General features: G+C 45.1%; 1 protein-coding gene across 7 annotated transcripts in view; it reads right to left on the bottom strand.

Annotated features, from left to right (window-relative positions):
• Positions 1 to 7,291: 7,291 nt before the first annotated feature.
• The window catches only part of LOC143275722 (Kv channel-interacting protein 4-like), a 461,443-nt gene continuing 449,918 nt past the window's right edge, over positions 7,292 to 18,816 (bottom strand). For all 7 annotated transcript variants that reach the window (XM_076580027.1, XM_076580020.1, XM_076580013.1 and 4 more), the window contains 2 exons: positions 17,701 to 17,763; positions 7,292 to 15,523 (listed from right to left, as the gene is read on the bottom strand). In XM_076580027.1, coding sequence (XP_076436142.1) covers positions 15,476 to 15,523; positions 17,701 to 17,763 — 111 coding nt within the window. In that variant the 3' untranslated portion in view covers positions 7,292 to 15,475. The remainder of the gene's footprint in view (positions 15,524 to 17,700; positions 17,764 to 18,816) is intronic.

The raw sequence follows: 18,816 nt of genomic DNA, 5'->3' as shown, positions 1-18,816 counted from the left end.
CCTTGTTTCCTTTCCCCTCCTCTTTCGCTGTCTGCCTTGTTTCCTTTTCCCCCTCCTCTTTCGCTGTCTGCCTTGTTTCCTTTTCCCCCTCCTCTCCTCGCTGTCTGCCTTGTTTCCTTTTCCCCCTTGTTTCCTTTTTCCCCTCCTCTTTCGCTGTCTGCCTTGTTTCCTTTTCCCCACTCCTCTTTCGCTGTCTGCCTTGTTTCCTTTTCCCCCTCCTCTTTCGCTGTCTGCCTTGTTTCCTTTTCCCCCTCCTCTTTCGCTGTCTGCCTTGTTTCCTTTTCCCCCTCCTCTTTCGCTGTCTGCCTTGTTTCCTTTTCCCCCTCCTCTTTCGCTGTCTGCCTTGTTTCCTTTCCCCCCCGACTGTTCCCTGAAGGGTGGTCTTGGGGAGCCCGTCAGAGATTGTCACGTGGTCATAACATCTCATTTTCCTTTTGTTCATCGCGGTCACTACGTCTTCATACTGACCAGCGTACTGTCTGCTGGTTTTTTCTTACTTTATCTGTCATGGTACTTGTAGAGGACGTCTAGCCCTGATATGGCCTTCATGGTCGGCTGGGCTCTAAGCAATATTTTTTATTTAATTGTAGAGGACGTCAAGCAGTCTCCCGAGTCATCTCAATTCCACTGCTTCGATCATTCTCTGAAGCTCTGCTACAAGAGCTAGGTCAGACTCCGCTACTGGTAACCACAGAATCCAGCACTACCTGCCGCATGTGGGGAGTAATCCCAACAGGAAAATCAGATCTGGAGAGGGACAGGCTCCGCCAGATGTGACTTGCCCAAGACACGCAACAAATGTATCTCTTACCAATAAGACAATTTTCCTGAGTTGGCTATAATGTTTTATAACTTTCTAATAATCTTGTTTGCTTTAAAAAACCCACATTATGATAGTGATGATCATGATCAGTATTGATGCTTTTGATACTGATGTCGGTGGTTATTATTATTGCTGTTCAGAGTTGTTCGTATAACCCGACGACATGTCTGGTTCAGAGGCAAGTGTTCAAACATGGTGGTTTTGATGGTTTCTTTCGCGTTCTGAATAATTAACTTTTACTATACCTTTCATGTCTCCTGTATGCATAACGCTTGTTGGCAGATGTTAGAACTGGTGATATTTTTCCAGTCTCTTGTCTTTTTCCCCTGGGGGCAAAACGGCAGTGAAGTGATACCTGCAGATCGATTTTCTTGAAAATACATTTTTTCTGTACAGACTGTTGGCCAAGCTTCTAGAACCTCTACAAATATAAAACAACAACAACAACAACAAAAAAGACAGAAACGATGTGGATTTTAAAACAGAAGATGATGCTTGGAACTCTGTTGCTTTAGCTGAAAATAAAATCTCTTTAGCTTTGCTGCGAATAACTAAGAATAATCTTCTTGAGCGTGATGTTTATGTATGAAATATGAGCTCTGTTGTCAACAGAAATGTGGGAAACCCCCGAACAGTAGAAGCAGACATTGTTTAGCCTCCTCTTGTTTCTACTAATATTTTCGCTTCGGAATGAATATGGGGAAACGAAAAAAGATCTCCACCCCTACCACACGATCGGCAATACATCTGATTCCTAGAGCTGTCATAGACAACGAACCAAGGCCGGATTTCCTTTCTCCACCCTTCGGCCCTGGAAGCGATCACTTTGATTAAGATATCAAACATAGGTTTAAAATGGATATTGATTGAGGGCCTAATGACTCGTCACCATCAGTTTGTCGGCACAAAGTTCAAACCAGTTGTGCAAACGTGCATTATTGGAGGTCCCCTGTGCAGCATGCACTTTGCGCACGTCCAAGAACCCACGGAAACAAAAGTGTTGTCCTTGGCTAAATTCCGTAGAAAAATCATCAGTCTTTGACCGTAAAACAATACAGAGAGAAAGACGAAAAATAAGAAAAAAAAGAAGAAGAAAAAAAAGAAAAGAAAAAAAAGATGGCACTGCACTGTGACGACGCGCTATACACGGGAAAAACAGCCCGAATTTCACACAGACAAAACATTTGCGACAATCTGGAATCTACTGCTACTACTACTACTACTGCTACTACTACTACTATCACACCAATAAATGTAGGAATTGTCTCTATACACATCTTGTATTCTGGCAGCAACCAATAGCTGTTAATATCAATGGAATATTGATGTGCACGCGCACAGAGACATTGATGGGAAAGGTGGTTTTGGGAATCGCGGTTATGAGATTCGTGAGGCACGGTCACATTCTGTTGTAATCAGCGCATTGAATCGCTTTCCGCAAGGTTATGCGTTATGTGGAAATGACTAATTTATCTTCTTGCAGATTCAACTCGATCTGCAATGCTCTCTCTCCCTCCCTCTCTATCTCTCTTCCCAATCGATCACCCACACATCCCACCTTCCCACACCTTTACCCATCCCACCCTCCCCACTTCCCACTGTGTCGATATCACCATCAACTTTCTTTCACAGAAACCAGTCAACTGTCCAGAGTTTTCTATTGAGAGATGATTGAAGCGGAAGAGGTGAGAGAGATCGAGGCTACTATACTCCTCCTCCTCCTCCCCTCCCCCATTCCCTCCTCCCCCAACCCCTCTCTTTTCTCCATGATCCATACCTCCCAAAACGTCAAGTGATTGTGACAGGTGGATTTTTTTTTTTTTGGGTGGTGATGTCGAGACTTATTTAACACCGTGACGTCGGTTTCAAGGGGGTGGCTAACGAACCGTTCACTCTGCTGGACACAAGAATGCTTCTCCTTCTCCCCCAGGGCCGTGTTGTTCAATTGAAGCTGACGGGCTTTCCCTTTGTTCACTCTGCCCGTGTGCCGCCTTGGTTGTTGGGCTTTTTCCTTCTCTTGAGATTTCCCCTCCCAGTCCCCCCCTCACCCCAATCCTACAAGCCCCCCCCCCTCCCCCGCCCCGACCCCCCCCCCCCCGCCCCATGTCTCCATCCCTGCCTTGTCTTTCTCGCTCTGTCAGGTCAATCTCCTTCTCTTTGTCTCTGTCTGTCTGTCTCTCCTTCATCTCTCTCGCTCTTTCTTTCTCTCTCTCTCTCTCTCTCTTCCCCCAATCAACTGAAATAATTGAAGCTTTGAATACAGTGAGAGTTGCTGCCGGCACAAGATTCGATTTAAGTTTTATCTGACAATCGCTCGTTTTTCTAATCTCGTATTATATTTCACGTGTCGCCTTCCCTTTCCCTCCTACGCCCTTTCTTCTCCAACCGCCCACACAATCTGAAATGCGATATGTTGATCGTTAAAAAAAGAAAAGAAAAAAAAAAGAAACTTTACTGGTGTACAATTTCCTTCAAACCTTATCTGACATGCCGTCGCTCCTTGGTCATTTCCTGTCGACTGTGTGGTCCGCTTCCGTTCCGTGTCTTTCAGCTACCCACATGCATTCACACAGGAAGAAACGACACACGGAGACAACTCAGCTGGCATTTTACGTTCGTGAAATGCACGATCTACAATTTATTTACTTTTCTTCTGTTTATGCATATTTTATGTTTTTAATTTCATTTCATATTCTAACGGTAGGCTCTCAAAGCCTGACCAGGGCGCTGAGTCTGTGTCAGATCAGGTATCATCTCACCCCTTTTCTCATTAAAACCCCCCCAAAAAACAACAGATTAACGCAGCATTTATTGATAAGTCCACACACTTGACGCCGCCTTAACTCACTCAGTACGGCCAGTCCTCTCTTCTCCTCTACACAGACCCCTCGGATGTCCAGTGGGTGTCTGAATGACCCAACCTTTAGCTTCCGTCGTCAGAATTGTGGTAGTCGTTGTCAACATTCACCTCTTCAGTATAAGAACGTTCCGCTTGTAATATTTTGATGATGGTAATTGGGATGAAACGCTGTTAACGTCGTCTCTTTCGCCGTTCGTATGGAGAGAGTTAAAACGGAAAGTGTGTGTGCCACAAACTCTCTGTTGACGAGACCTACAGAGCATGAAGTGAACGTTCATGCAGCTTTGACACCACCTTGGAACTGGAAGTGAAAAGACAGTTTCTACTTGACCCGTTTTATCAGGTTTGCTTATAATTGTTGGACTGTTTTCCCTTTGCCATTTAGGCAGCTACCGTCGGTTTTCCAGGCACGTTTGTGTATAATTATTCGGCGAGTTTGTTTCCGTAAATGACCAAACACGTAGAGATTTGGGGGTTTGGTGGGGGGGAGTTTAAAGAAGCAAAGTTACAAAGCCGCATCGCTGAGAAGAAATGGCTATCAACTGGCCTTACTGTTTTTAAGAGATTTTTATCAGTGCTAAGAAACACGTCACTCGCATTGACCGGCAAGCAAAAACAGCTTACTATAACTTTTTGATAGTAACCAATGTAATGACACGGACGAAAAACAATATCCGAAGCAAGGACAGACCTGCGCTAAGTTGTAACAGACATACAAGACACTAACCTAAGTAGACAGACCAAAAAGACACTAGCCAAAGATAAGACCGAACTATTAGGCAAGTTGTCACGTCTCGTGGGTGTTCGTGTGTTTGTGCTAATCCCCCCCCCCCCATTTCTTTTTCCTCCCCATTCTTTCTCTTGCTCTCTCCTCCCGTCCCCTTCATTCTCCTGTGTGTTCAGTTCAAAGCTGTAAGCTGTGCACATGCACGTGCATCTCTGTAGATGTGCGCGCGGCATGCCCCATTTCTTGATCGTCCTGAACTCTTTTTAATTAAGAGAGTTAAAAATCTATGTAGTGAGACAAGTATCATTCGATGCCTTTGGAGCCGAGCTTTGGGAGGAGTAGGGTCGCCGAGCCAGCGGGCGAGCTGTTGGCTGTGGGGTTCGATTACCTTGTCACACCCTTTTCCCCTGTGTTAATCTCTGTGTGGGGGAGAGGGGGGGAGGCTGTGTTCTTCACCCTGGGCGCAGTGGTGCAGTTCTGGTTTCCCGATGACAGGTGAAGTAGTGTAACTAGTTTGTCCTTGTAATGTTCAGTGATGTGACTTGTGACTCCCGTTGGTATTAAAAGATGGTAGTCGGTGGCTGGGTGGGTGGTTTCGAGGGGGTTGTTTTATCGGGAATCTTTTAAATCCAGCACTCTTTTATTTCAGAATATTTTTGGGGATACCGGTAGAGTTGTGTGCCATGGGGACAGTAGATAGTTTGGGAAGGTGTGGGGGGTCGTGACAATTGATTGTGGAGATGCGGGCTATTTAAAAGGTTAGGAAGATAAAGTGGGAAGGGTGTCTTTGTTCTGTTCGTTGAGTCACTCGGTAATTAGTACGTACTTACAAATTGGAATGTGCGCAAGTTAAGGGTTCTGTGTTTTAGATAAGATAAATCAGATGGTTGTGACTCATCTGTCGTAGCTGAGGGTTGCAGTGCGGAGAGTTAAAAAAATCTTTTAATGTCTGACTACTTCCCTCAAAAGCACTCCCTTTAGATCATTGGTTTTGTCAAGGAAGAGTATGACATAGACCTCAATTCCAATCGTGTGGTGAGCGTGTGACAAAACTTGAACAGCAAACGTGACAAGAGGCTGACAAAGAGGCAGGCTGTTAACACTGCAACGCTAAGGTCAATGGCACAAATAGCCAAACGGGATGACGCGAGCCTTTCTCTTGGGACTTTTGAGAAAACTGAGTTGTCTGGCTGGGTCCAGAAGCAGTTGGGTGAACAGTCCCATGGCTTGCCCGCTGCGGCTGGCAAAAGTTGGGCCAAGCTGGATGCCGCTTCTGTCCAAGATCCCTTTTAAAAAATGCGGACTTCCAGGATCTGACCTTGGACTGTCAAAAACGTTGGCCCGTTTTATGGTGAATGTAGTGTAAAAAGAGGCGGCTAGACAATGCAAAGATGAGAAATATAGGGCTTGACGTATTAAGGAAGAAAAAGAGAAGGCTAGACGTGTCAAAGAAGAAATACGTATCGGAGAGAGAAAGGATGCCAGACGCATTAGACAGGGAGGGAGGGAGGGAGGACGCCAGACGCACAGGACAGGAGGGATTGTTGAGAGAAAGGCAGTTGGAGGAAGGGAGGCAAAGTTTGACAAGAAGCTCGAGTTCAGGCAAGAAGGGATAGAGGCCAGGTCAGTACAGCAGGTCACCATCATACCCTTTGATGGCAAGGACGACCTGGATTCGTCTCTAACCCATTTTGAGAGGACAGCTCTCAACTGAATAAATGGAAATGCGAGTCTTGAGCCGCCCGTCTGGTTACTTTGCTTCAGGACCGAGCTGGAGACGCCTGTGTACGACTCTGTGTAACCGAGAGAAACAATTGATTCACTGAAGGCTGCACTGTTGCGTGTTTTCATGTTGGTTGCTGACTCATATGCGGAAGCTAAGAAAACCTTTGAGCAATTCCTTAACCGCCTAAAAACATGCATTTCTTGTTGGCGCACTGTATATGGACGGGATGGAAACCAAGGGGAGCATATCGAGGATCTATTCCTGCAAGAGCAGTTCTCTATCTTAACTAAGAATTGGTCCCAAAAGGAGGAACCACAGAGTGTATCAGATGTGGCCCGTATTACAACGAAGGTCGCATGTGCCAGGTCGTTCTACTGAAGCCGAGTTCAAGGTCTCTAAGAGGATCGAAAGAAAATTTGACACTGGATCAAGATTAGTTCTTCTCAATGCCAACGAGACATCCTGGCACTGGAGAGCTGGGTGTTCGTGGAAACCATAACCTGAAGTCACCAACCTAATTTAAGTGCGGCAAACTTCGCCCGGGAATACAATCACCTTAAACGTTTCCATGTTGATCAGACGCAAGCCTTCAGGGAGAGAACACTTTTTGCCACTTCTAACCATGCGTGTCCATTGCGCTTCACAAACTTACTCCACGTTGTAAGATGGTTGCAAATGGAGAGACTGTCACAGGTGCTGGTGATACTGAAGCTCACATGATTGTCGTGGCCCGTCGCTTGGTTTCCCTTGACTTATTCTCGAGATTCACTGTTCAAGTCGTCTTGGCTGAGTCCAGATGCTCATCTATGCTGCCGATAGCTCGTCAGTTTGACAACATATGTATTGACTGTGGTAGACTATGTCACAATGTGTGACGAGATACCCCGAAGGTCCGTCGTGTGTGTGTGTGTGTGTGTGTGTGTGTGTGTGTGTGTGTGTGTGTGTGCGCGCGCGCGCGCGCTAAAAACTCCTGATGTCTTCGAGTTCGTGCACGTGGCCCCCTTCCGCCTCCCACCCTTCCATCACTCGTCCAATTCACGCACACAAACACAGGCGCACCCACACATGACGATCCTCTCTAAACGAAAAAAAAAAAAAAACCCAACAAAAACAAACAAAAAAACACACCAAAAACAACAACACAACACCCAAACAATGTTTTGAAAAAATGTACTTTCAATTTTGATGTTTTGATTCCACCCGCAATAACTCACAAGAAACAGACAATGATGGGGGGAAAAGCAAGCAGGATCACACCAAAGCTGTCCCTCCAACACCAATATGCAGCCACACTGACGTACCCCCCTATACCAGGATAGCATCCCCGGTGAAAAATGTTATCAACCCGCCTGCATGTCCATGCGCTGATACGTACCCCACGCCTACGTAATATGTTCCCCGCCTTTTACTCCTATTTCTAGACCCCACTCCAGTGTGTCATGCTAATATGCGCCCCTCCCCCCCCCTTCCCTCCTTGGCGTCGAGCAGTAATGTATATCCTCAATAGCTAGCACTGACGAGTCCCAATACCAATATGCACCCTGCCACCTGCATCAATATGTCCCCAGATAGGATATGTGTCCACCAGAAATATATCCCCACATCAAAACTGTCCTTTTTACACCCCCTCCCCTCTCTAATATGTTCCCACACTTGTGTTGTCATTAATATATCTTCACTATCTGGGGTGGGCAGATAAATAAATAATTTATGAAAGTGTATATATATATATATATATATATATATATATATATAGAATCCCACTCATATATATATATATATATATATATCCCCACACCTCCATGCACGCGTGTATATCTGATCTTTACAAGTCTCGATGACATATGTTTGCTTACCTTTGAGTAGGTTGTATTCTTTCCTGAAGTAAGCGCAAAGTTATACATACAATGGAAACATGAGTGTTCCACAATGATACACCTCACACCAAAGTGTCGGTGCACTGTTGTATGGCCCTAGTGGCTTACCCCTGATCTGTGTCAACACTGAAAAACCCCACATCTAGACATCCCCACAAGAATAAGAAATAATAAAAATCTTAGCATTAAAGGAGGACAGTGTCTTATCATTCATGCTCGGTATGTAGCAGTAGAGTTGTCTTTTTTTCTCTCCAGGAGAAACTCTGATCTTGCTTCAAAGGGGGGGACACATCTGTCGTACATATGAGGTACAAACAAAAACGAATCAAAAATACATCTCTTAGCAGACGAAAAACAAACGAACATAAAAAGGCCATACAGGGAAATAACGCTGCAAGACAGGCACCTAGTGCCCACCCAGAGTCTTACCTTACCAAACGGTACAGCGGACTAGCAAACATGCCATAGAGGAAATAAAACAAACGACGTTAACATTTTGAAAGAAAACATACAGGCGAATGAACAAGGAAGGCAGGAAATCCATGACATGAAGGCGAGGAAAAAAAAAGACAATACAAGAGCACAATAGAAAAATATAAAATGTCCAGCACAGAATGTCCAGAAAGGCGAGGGTTCCATTTATGAGAGGTGGCCTCTTCACCGACCATTTCAATTCCCTTATTTACAGGAGAAACCTATGTCTTTCCTACAGGGACATATTGAGGCAGTGGGTCAGACAGATCTTCATGGACACAAACCCCCTTATAACGGGTATAATGTTTTTTTTTTGTTGCAGCCACCTCATCTGCACCGTTTTTTTTTTAGTGGCATTTCTCCCACGCCGCTCATTCCAAGCCCCCGTTCAAGGCCACACCTTTCATCTGTCGCAGTCCCAATAGGGAACTATTGATGTTTAAGTCGCCAAGAGGCCACGTACTAGTGGAGATCCTGCACTGCTGCCGAGTCACTGGTGTTCAGAACACACTTCTCTTTGTTACTTGGGCAGTCTTTCTTCATAGGGACAGACTGGTGCATGGGGGCACGCTGTTATTAAGGGATACAGGTCTTTCTTACAAGTGACACGCTGTGTTTTGTTAGCAAGGGACACGCCATTGTAGTTTGATGTCTTCACGGACATATTGGTGTACACGAACACACTGTCACTCGGGCGACACGGCTCTCTCTTACATGGGACACACCAGTCTTTCTTACAGACATGCCTGTCTTTTGTTCGGCCCGTGCTTGCCTTTCTTATGGAGACACGACATGTCTTTCCAATGGAGACTTGCCATTTTATGGTGACATGACACGTCTTTCCCCAAGGAGTCTTGCCTTTTTATGGTGACATGGCATACCTTTATCGACCTTTCTTTCTGTGACATGCTTTTTGTATGGAAACATGTTTTTATCGAGAAACGCTTTTTTATGTTAGACATTATATATATATATATATATATATATATATAGTTATATATATATATCGAGACACGTCTTTCAGTGGAGACATGCCTTTCTGAGGGAGTTAGGTCTTTGTTACAGGGATACACCGATCATTCCACAGGGTCAATCCGGTGTGGGGAGGGAGGGGTGGGACCAAACAAAGGGAGAAAGGCAAGCTGACACAAAGGAAATGTCTGACTGTCCTCACTGTCCACATTTGTATCTCTAAACATAAAAAAAAATGAACAGATCCAAACCTGTCTTCATTTCTGATGCCGAGTCAATATATAAAATCAGTCATTTTCATGAATTTATTAATTTTTTTTTTGTGTGGGACAAGTTCAATATAAAGGAAACACATCATTTGTACACGTGAGACTGAAAATTCACATTCAAAATAAAATTACTGACAGTTCAGTATTCGAAATATGTGACAGAAAGAATGAATGAATGGAAACAGGATTACAAGAGACAGAGAAAGGGGCGTCCTTAAAAACCTTAACCCTTTCCTCGTCACTGTCATCGGCCGACATAGTGACACTTTCTGCTGTGTCTTCAGCACTCGTCTGTCGTTTAACGCAGAGAACAAAAGCATTTCTTTGCTCATAACCTGCAGGTGACGACCATGAATCTGTTTAAAAAAAAAGGGCAAATAACCCTCCCGCCCCCATTCCATTAGTTTCTTGTTGAAAGTGTGTATCATGTTTCTCCCAGCCATGTCCAGAGAGTGTTAACCTGTTGCTTGATATTAATTTTCTAGAGCCTGACATTTGTCTCTGCACACTTCTGACTTTATACCGTCGTTTTTGTTGTTTTTCCGCACCGGTTTTGTTTCTGTATGTGTCATGTCAACGTCTATACAGAACACATTCCTATTCTCTTCGCCTTTTCCGTGGGGAAAGTTACAATGTGTACACGTCTCATCCATTCTCTTCGTGTCAACAAAGCCGTCGTTTCCAGCACATTCCTTACACGTGTACACAAGGTTGGAGCGGTAGGAATGGAAACCAGGTTCCTCTGATGGGAAGAGAGATGGGAGAAAAATCCGCTAACATGAAACGATTCCGCTGGCTACTGACTAGAGGGAGGAGAACGAAACTGGGGACTTCAACCACCAGCTGACGGGCGCAACAGCCGAGTGGTTAAAGTGTTGGATTTTCAATCTGAGGGTCCCGGGTTCGAGTCTCAGTAACGGCACCTGGTGGGTAAAGGGTAGAGATTTTTTTTCCGATCTCCCAGGTCAACATAATTATGTGCAGACCTGCTTGTGCCTGAACCCCCTTCGAATGTATACGCAAGCAGAAGATCAAATATACACGTTAAAGATCGTGTAATCCATGTCGGTGTTCGGTGGATTATGGAAAAAAGAACAAACCCAGCATGCACACCCCCGAAAACGGAGTATGGCTGCCTACATGGCGGGGTAAAAACGTTCAAACACGTAAAAGCCCACTCGTGTACATACGAGTGAACGTGGGAGTTGCAGCCCACGAACGAAGGAGGACGAGAAGAACAATCAGTTCCTCCTCCAGGACAACCAGGCAGGCGACAGAATAACTGACCACGCCTTTCACCGGAAATGGCTCTTTACACAGTCACGTCCGAGGAAGAATTTGTGGAGCGGTGGTCGAGTGGTAAAGTGTGCGACAAGGAGGCAAGTGTCCATGGGTTCGAGATTTTCTTTTTAACTTCTCCCTCGGATAGACCTTGACAGGTGGTCTGGGTGCTAGCCTTTCGCATGTAAAAGATCCCACGGCAAAAAAGGGGTTGTCCCTAGTAAAATACTTCGACATTGAAACAGATACACTAGCAGACAGAATTTCAAAAACATGGGTGGCATTGCACTCTGGCGACGCGCTTTCACCGAGGGCAGCACTCTAAATTTCAAATAGATGAATCTGTTGTGACAAAAAAAGGTAATACAGCATAATATAATACAATGGCAAATACAAAGCTGAAACAGATTCCCGTTACTGGCAATTTCAAGCCGTACAATCATTTCATTCAGTGGGATACCACCCACCATAAGTTTTTTTGTTTTTTTTTTAGCCCACGACATGCTGAAACGAACCGTAAGAAATTACAAAAAAACCCCAAAATTACTGGTCACTCATCACCCAGCTCTCTATACACTTTACTACCCTCTCACTAAGGTCTTCCAGTCCACCATGGACGCTATCTTCAGTGGAGAAATATATCAGAAACAGGGCAGGGATAACTAAAACTATCTTTGTATCTCCTATTTAAAAAAATAGAGGTAGGAAAGATATGTACAATAAACACTCCAGAACCAACTCGGGTTTGTTTAACAAATGCCCTCCAGTTCCACACGTATATCAACAGAGAAACCTGACGCAAGCACTGATGACCTTGACCTAGCAACATCACCACGAAGCAGAATGACGTCATGATGAGGAGGGGCCACGCGGGGAAATGAAGATGTATTCACTAAACAGACTGCACGTAAACAAGATAGAAAACATCAGCACTTCAGCATAATAAAAAAACCAACAACAAAAAAACACAACGATCACAAGAACACGATATCCACATTTTGCACAGATAATGGATCAACAAAACGTGTACACATCTACATTATGATACATCTTTCTCACATCACCGAACGTTCACAAGAAACGTGTAATAAAAAACAACAACATAAAACAAAACGTCAAAGTGAAATTACACCATTTGAGAAAACAGTTTCTGTTTGTTGCCAGATAACGATGACAGTCTCCCACCATGACAACAGAACAGTCACGACAGTATTCATGTCCTGTCATTATCAACGTATAAAAACCGTGATTACATTTTGCGCGGAAACGCAAACACAGTCCTCTCTCACAAGTCAACGATACCTTCACATGCAAACACACATCACACCGATGATAAGCAGTGAACACAGACCACAGCCATGGCAGATGAAACCGAAAAACAATAACAGAAGTTTCCTAAACTGTTAATATGGCCCACAAAAACTAGAAGTACCCCTTTCTCGTGCGTTTAAAACGCACTGCGTATCGAGGATCGCACCGAATTGGCATTGCTGCTTCGATGTAACAGCTCCTGTGCACTGTGTGATTTTTTTTTAAAACCGGATTGCGTTTTCGTACAAATGCAATGATGGCCTAACACTCACATGCGCACATGACAGAACGGCACCCTTCCACATGTGATAGACATTCACTCACAACAGAGTCAAACTGGCCATGGTCAGTGAAACGGGTCTGGGATAACGTGTATATACACTGTGCAGCAACCGGTGTTTATATTATGTACAAATGTGCAACTGTCTGACTGTGTCTACCTGCAGCTGAATGAACTCAAGGAAACGAGCGAACTAACTAAGGGCGTAATACGAAGACAGTTTTTTTCCCCCCAGGAAATTAACCGAAAACTGAATCGGAAATGACGCAGAAAGGGGGGGGAAAAAACCCTCAGCAGAATGCGTTCTTCGCTGTAACCAAACCTGGGTGTTTATCAAGTGACTATTAACAGGCGCGCACTCTTCCGGACCTCTTAAAGTGGTGCAGGAAAATGAACCGATACATATATGATCCATGTATGATCTGCACAAAAAAAACTTGTACTGTTTCACTTCTTACATAAAAGATAAAGACACCCCCCCCCCCGACCCCCCTCCCCACACAAAAAGTGCAGCTATATTGTAACTTTTCCTCTTACCCCATACTAGCTAATAATCAAGTCCTTCAGAAGGGCGATTTTGTTTTGCGGCGATATCTGGCTCACAGTAGTCAAAGATTATTGAAGAAAATAACAAACCAGACTGCAAGGTGAACAATTGCTTCGTTTTATTGGAATTTTGTCCTTCAAATTACACTGGCGAAGATCGTTTATGCTCTGCTCCGCGTCTGATTTTCTGTCGTGGGTTCCAACCCCGTAACTCCCAGTGTGCATGCACATGGCTCTATTGCTAGAATTTTACTTCAGTGATCCCAGAGAATGTTACCACATCTCTGAAAGCGCCAACGCCGTAACTGAAGCTGTTTAGTCAGCCTTTGGGTTTTTTTTTTCTTCTTCTTCTCAATAACATCCATCGTTATATCTCTGAGAGTAAGCATTTTGGAAACATACTGTATGTGAAAACAATGGGGGGAAAAAAGAAAAAGAAAAAAGGAAGGAATATTCCTCTTCACTGCTCACAATCAGTATGCATTAAGTTTCTCCGCGCTACATTTCTCGGCGCGTTGTACACACGTGAATCAGACGGCGTAGTGTTGAAACGAATACTATCAAAGGTACATGGGGGGTTAAAAACAACAAGTCAGCATATGTCACTGTTCAATGTCATTTTATGGTCACAACACACTGTGGTTTATGAAGTGCGATGGGACTGTGGTTAGTTGTAAATTGTTTTGCATGTGGGCCGACGTCAGTTCATAGACTGGACGCTGAAATTTTTGCTGGTTGCTCATAAATGTTTCATTCCTGTCGGTCTCAAGACGTGTAATGGGGCGCGTTAATTCTGTATACCTTTCTCACGTTCTGGCGTAATAAAAAATAGGACTCGAACATTCCACACGTACGAGGCTGTCAACCACAGGACAACAGTTACAAACGGAACAATAATGCAAAGAGAAAACAAAAACGAAACAGACATGCAATGTGGTAAGTATATCTACAATAATGTTCACGAGAATGCACAATATTACGCATACCCAAACTGTTAATGAACCATACACAGAAGTATCACACATTCAGTGATGCCCAGTGTCTTTCGTCTTTTTTTTTTTTTTGTTTTGGTTTAGTTTCCGAAATTGTGGCAAGTTTCCGTACACACACGTGATGCAAACCATCTTCCCCCCCCCCTAACATTGAAGATAAAGTAACTCGATGTTCCACCCTTCTCAGAAGAGTACTGGTTATCAGTCAACGCACTTTATACACCAGCGAATAAGAAAATGTGAGAAAGAGAAGAAAAACACCCCCCAAAACACACGAGTGCTAATAGTTCACGATAATCCAGTGAGGAAATTACGATTACAAATGAGTAAGAAAATGGTGAGAGGAACACCTAGCTCTCCTATCCCCCGAAAAACAAAAACAAACAACACATTAAAAACGTGTAATAATTGTATTAAGAAAAGGGAGAAAAGGGATATGATCGGTAATGCTTCTAGGAAGAGTCCTTTTTACACGTCTTCAGACCAGCGCAGAAGACAAGTCCTTCGATGCCTGCAACACGGAGTGTGTTGAGCGCTGTCACCTCACTGCCTTTTGGAAACTGGTCACTGTGTTTGACAACTCGTTTCACCGTTGTTAAACAAAAACCTTTTTAACGCATCACATCCCTTGGATTCAGCTGCAATCGTCTGCATTTTCCAAACAGAATACACGAATACCATGGTCCAACATATCTGGATCTTTCATCATTATTTCTCAACCTGTCTTTCTTTTTTTTTTTTTTTCTTCTTTACTTATGTCCAGACAGTTTACACATTCCAGAACAGGTCATCAACAAGATCTGTCGTTCCTTTCTGTCCATGTTTGGCATGATAATGCGAACACAAAACGTGTTTTCCTTGTTCACCAAGGAAACCAAACCGTTCTCAACAGTAACTACAGCGCGCAGAGCCAAAACAACAACAACAAACAAACGTTTTGATTTCTTTTTTTTGAAGCATCTTATTCTTTACCTCACAGTCTCTTTGGGGCAGACTGTGGCAGTCTTGTTCAGACGAAAGGTCAGCAAATCAGTCAAGGTGAAACAGCATCAGTTAACACTCCGGAAACGGGGGGACATTATTGGGTCAATACACACACCCACACACACACCCTCCCCACCGTAACACCACACTCCAGCAACTCCGGGGAGGGGGGGGGGTAAGGTTTGGGGCTGGGCTTGAGGTCACAGGTCACGGGTCACGGGTCACGGCGACGCCAGAGATTGGTCCTCTGACTGGCTGAGGAGGAAGAGGGAGAAGAGGGAGGCGGAGGAGGCAGGAGTGGCGGGGGGGCCCCCCTCCGGGGAGGAGGCGGTGGGGGGCTGGGAGGCCGCGTGTCAGAGCACCGTGTCGAAGAGCGCCATGCCTTTGGAGATGATCTCGTCCTGCACACACACACATACACACACACACACACACGCACACGTACACGACCCATTATTATAAGTCTGCTCTGCGCCCAAGCCGACCACGCCCACACAATGAGGCAGAACACTGTCCAGCCAAACTAACAGTGGAGTGGTGGCCTAAGAAGCGAGAATATACCAGGACATGGGCTGGAACCCCACACTCGCCAAACTATTTGTTTCCCTCCACTAGACCCTGAGTGGTGGTCTGAATGCCAGTCATTCAGATGAGACGATAAACTGAGGTCCCGATTGTTGAATTTCTTATTCTTATTTCTTATTTTTGTCACAGCTGATTTCTCTGTGTGAAATTCGGGCTGCTCTCCCTATGGAGAGCGCGTCGCTACACTGAGAGCACCATCCATTTCTTTTATTATTTTTTTCCTGCATGCAGTTTAAACAAAAAATTCCTATTGAAGTGGATTTTTCTACAAAGTTTTGCTGTGGGTTCTTTTTACGTGCGCTAAGTGCATGCTGCACACGGGACCTCGGTTTATCATCTCATCCGAATGACTAGCGTACAGACCACCACTCAAGGTCTAGTGGAGGGGGTAGAAAATACTGGCGACTGAGCCGTGATTCGAACCAGCGCGCTCAGATTCTCTCGCTTCCTAGGCAGACACGTTACCTCTAGGCCATCACTCCACGGCGCACGTAAAGGATCCCCCCCCCCATCCCCCCACGCCCACGGCAACGGAAGGGTTATTCCTGGCAAAATTATGTAGAACTGATAGGAAAACAGCCACGGAGAGCAGCTCGGTTTTCGCCTTAAACGAGTCAATTACCTCATGAAACCACTCCTGTTCCAGAACACTTTTAAGCATTCAAAAAACGGGAGCTGACATATATGGTTATCCAGGGTTTAACAGACTGCACTTGTCCTTAAAAAGTCGGGGGGGGGGGTGTGTGTGTGTGTGTGTGTGTGTGTGTGTGTGTGTGTGTGTGTGTGTGTGTTGGGGGGAGCGGAGGGGGGGGCATTGAGGGGACAGGAGGGAGGGGAGGAGGAGACAGGGGCCACAGGGGAGGAGAGGACGAAGGGTGTGTGTGTGGGAGGAGGTGTGGGGGGTAGGGCAAAACTGCGGGAGACTTAAGAACACGGACCTGCATAACAGCACCAATAAACTGTAACGCTGCGGCTGTTGTCTTAACTTACAGTGACACGCACTGCGGGTTTTAAGGGCGCTTCGTGTCTTTAACTTTAAGATGTTCTGGGGCGAACTTTACGAACTCAGCTCTAAAGCATGACAGTAAGAACATTCCCACCACACCCTAACCTCCCATGTAACATCGTTCCCAAATGGACGTAAACCGGCAAAAGATGTTTAACTAAAGAAAAAAACCCAGTCCGTTGACCATTTCTTGAAAGCCACCGGCTGCTGCAAACCCTGGAAACTGCCGGTTAGAGCTGTAATTCCGTAATTAACGTCAGATCCAGATACGTCAGAAGTAGTAAACATGCCTGATTTTAGCTCGAACGGTTTAAAGAACTGTGTGCGTGTATTACTGACTGCCCATGACAGAAAAACAACAACAACAAAACGGCCCGAGTTCGAGTCCCACATATGGGACTGGGATATTTTACTGCCCTTTTATTTGACCTTGAGTGGTAGTCTGGGTGATAGTCTTTCGGGTGAGAGGATCTCCTTCTTCTTCTTCGTTCGTGGGCTGCAACTCCCACGTTCACTCGTATGTTCACGAGTGGGCTCTTACGTGTATGAGAGTTTTACCCCACCATGTAGGCAGCCATACTCCGTTTTCGGGGATGGGGTGAGAGGATAAACCGAGGTCCCGTATGCAGCATACTTTGATGGTGGATGCTGCGGTTGTGGTGGTTGTACTGTTTTTGTTGACTTAACTTGTTTTCATTTTCCTTTAATTTTCTAGTTTTTGTTGTTTGGTTTGTGTCTGGGTTACGCTGCTGGTCAGGCATTTGCTTGGCAGATGTGGCGTAGCGTATATGGATTTGACCGAACGCAGTGGCGCCTCCTTGGGCTACTGATACTGATGCTTTTGCGTCTTCTTCTCGCAACTACATATCATCATCTGAAATATTCACTAAGATTTAAAGAGCTGCTTAATTACAAGCAACAACAACAGCATCGACAATAAAAAAAGATTTTTCAGCTCTTTTGTTTCAGCACGTGAAGCATACATACCCTCCTGCACGTGTCCATGAACTCCTCCACCGATATCACCCCATCACGGTTCAGGTCCATTTTCTGCAGACAGAAAAAAAAAGAAAAAAAGGGTTCAAGCTCCCACAGCCTTTAACACACATCGAGACCATGAATTGTAGGGCTCGGCACAAGAAGGCGGGGCCCAATCCTCTCCTTCCGTCGTTTTAACTCACTCAGTACGGCCAGTCCTCTCTTCTCCTCTACACAGACCCTTCGGATGTCCAGTGGGTGTCAGAATGACCCAACCTTTAGCTTCCGTCGTCAGAATTGTGGTATTCTTTGTCAACATTCACCTCTTCAGTATAAGAGCCTTCCGCTTGCAATATTTTGATGATGGTAACTGGGGTGAAACGCTGTTAACGTCGTCTCTTTCGCCGTTGGTATGGAGAGAGTTAACCTTCCCTAACCGAAGCCAGGTACCCGTTCACACCAGGGTGGAGTAGGGAGAATCGAAGTAAAAACGCCTCCCCCGAGGATACAACACCATGCCGAAACGGGGCCTGGAACCCTTATCACTGGTGAACACTGGATCACAAGTACAACGACTTACCGATTCTACCACAACCGTTCACACACATACTGGAAAATACACAGTATACAAGACATCAGAACGATTCATTATTTCTATTAAAAAAAAAGGAAGGAGAAAGGTGGCACTATGGTAAAGACGCTCGTCTGCCAATACAGAGTCAATGAGGGTCTGTGTTCGAATCCTGCCTCTCGCCCTTTCTCCCGAATGTGACTGGAGAATCGAACTGAGGTCTAGTCGTTCGGATGGGACGATAAAACCGAGACCCCGTGTGCAGCACGCACTTTGCGCACTGGGAAAAGAACCCATGGCAAGAAGAGTGATGTCCTCTGGCAACGGTTGTGTAGAAGAAATCCACTCTGATACAAAATATATACCTATGTGCGCACTCAACGCCAAAGCGAGTTGGATCACGCTGCTGGCCAGGCATCTGCCTAGCAGATGTGGTGTAGCGTATGTGGGTTTGTCCGAACGCAGTGACGCCTCCTTGAGAAACTGAAATTGAAACTGAAATTAGAGAAGTCGACACGCTTGCTAAAGGCGACAAGCCAAAAAGCATGTGCATT

The sequence above is a fragment of the Babylonia areolata genome, chromosome 2 (assembly GCF_041734735.1).
Source record: "Babylonia areolata isolate BAREFJ2019XMU chromosome 2, ASM4173473v1, whole genome shotgun sequence".
Taxonomy (NCBI): Eukaryota; Metazoa; Mollusca; class Gastropoda; order Neogastropoda; family Buccinidae; genus Babylonia; species Babylonia areolata.
The sequence above is the reverse complement of the archived record's forward strand: the minus strand, read 5'-3'. Positions and strand labels throughout refer to the sequence as shown.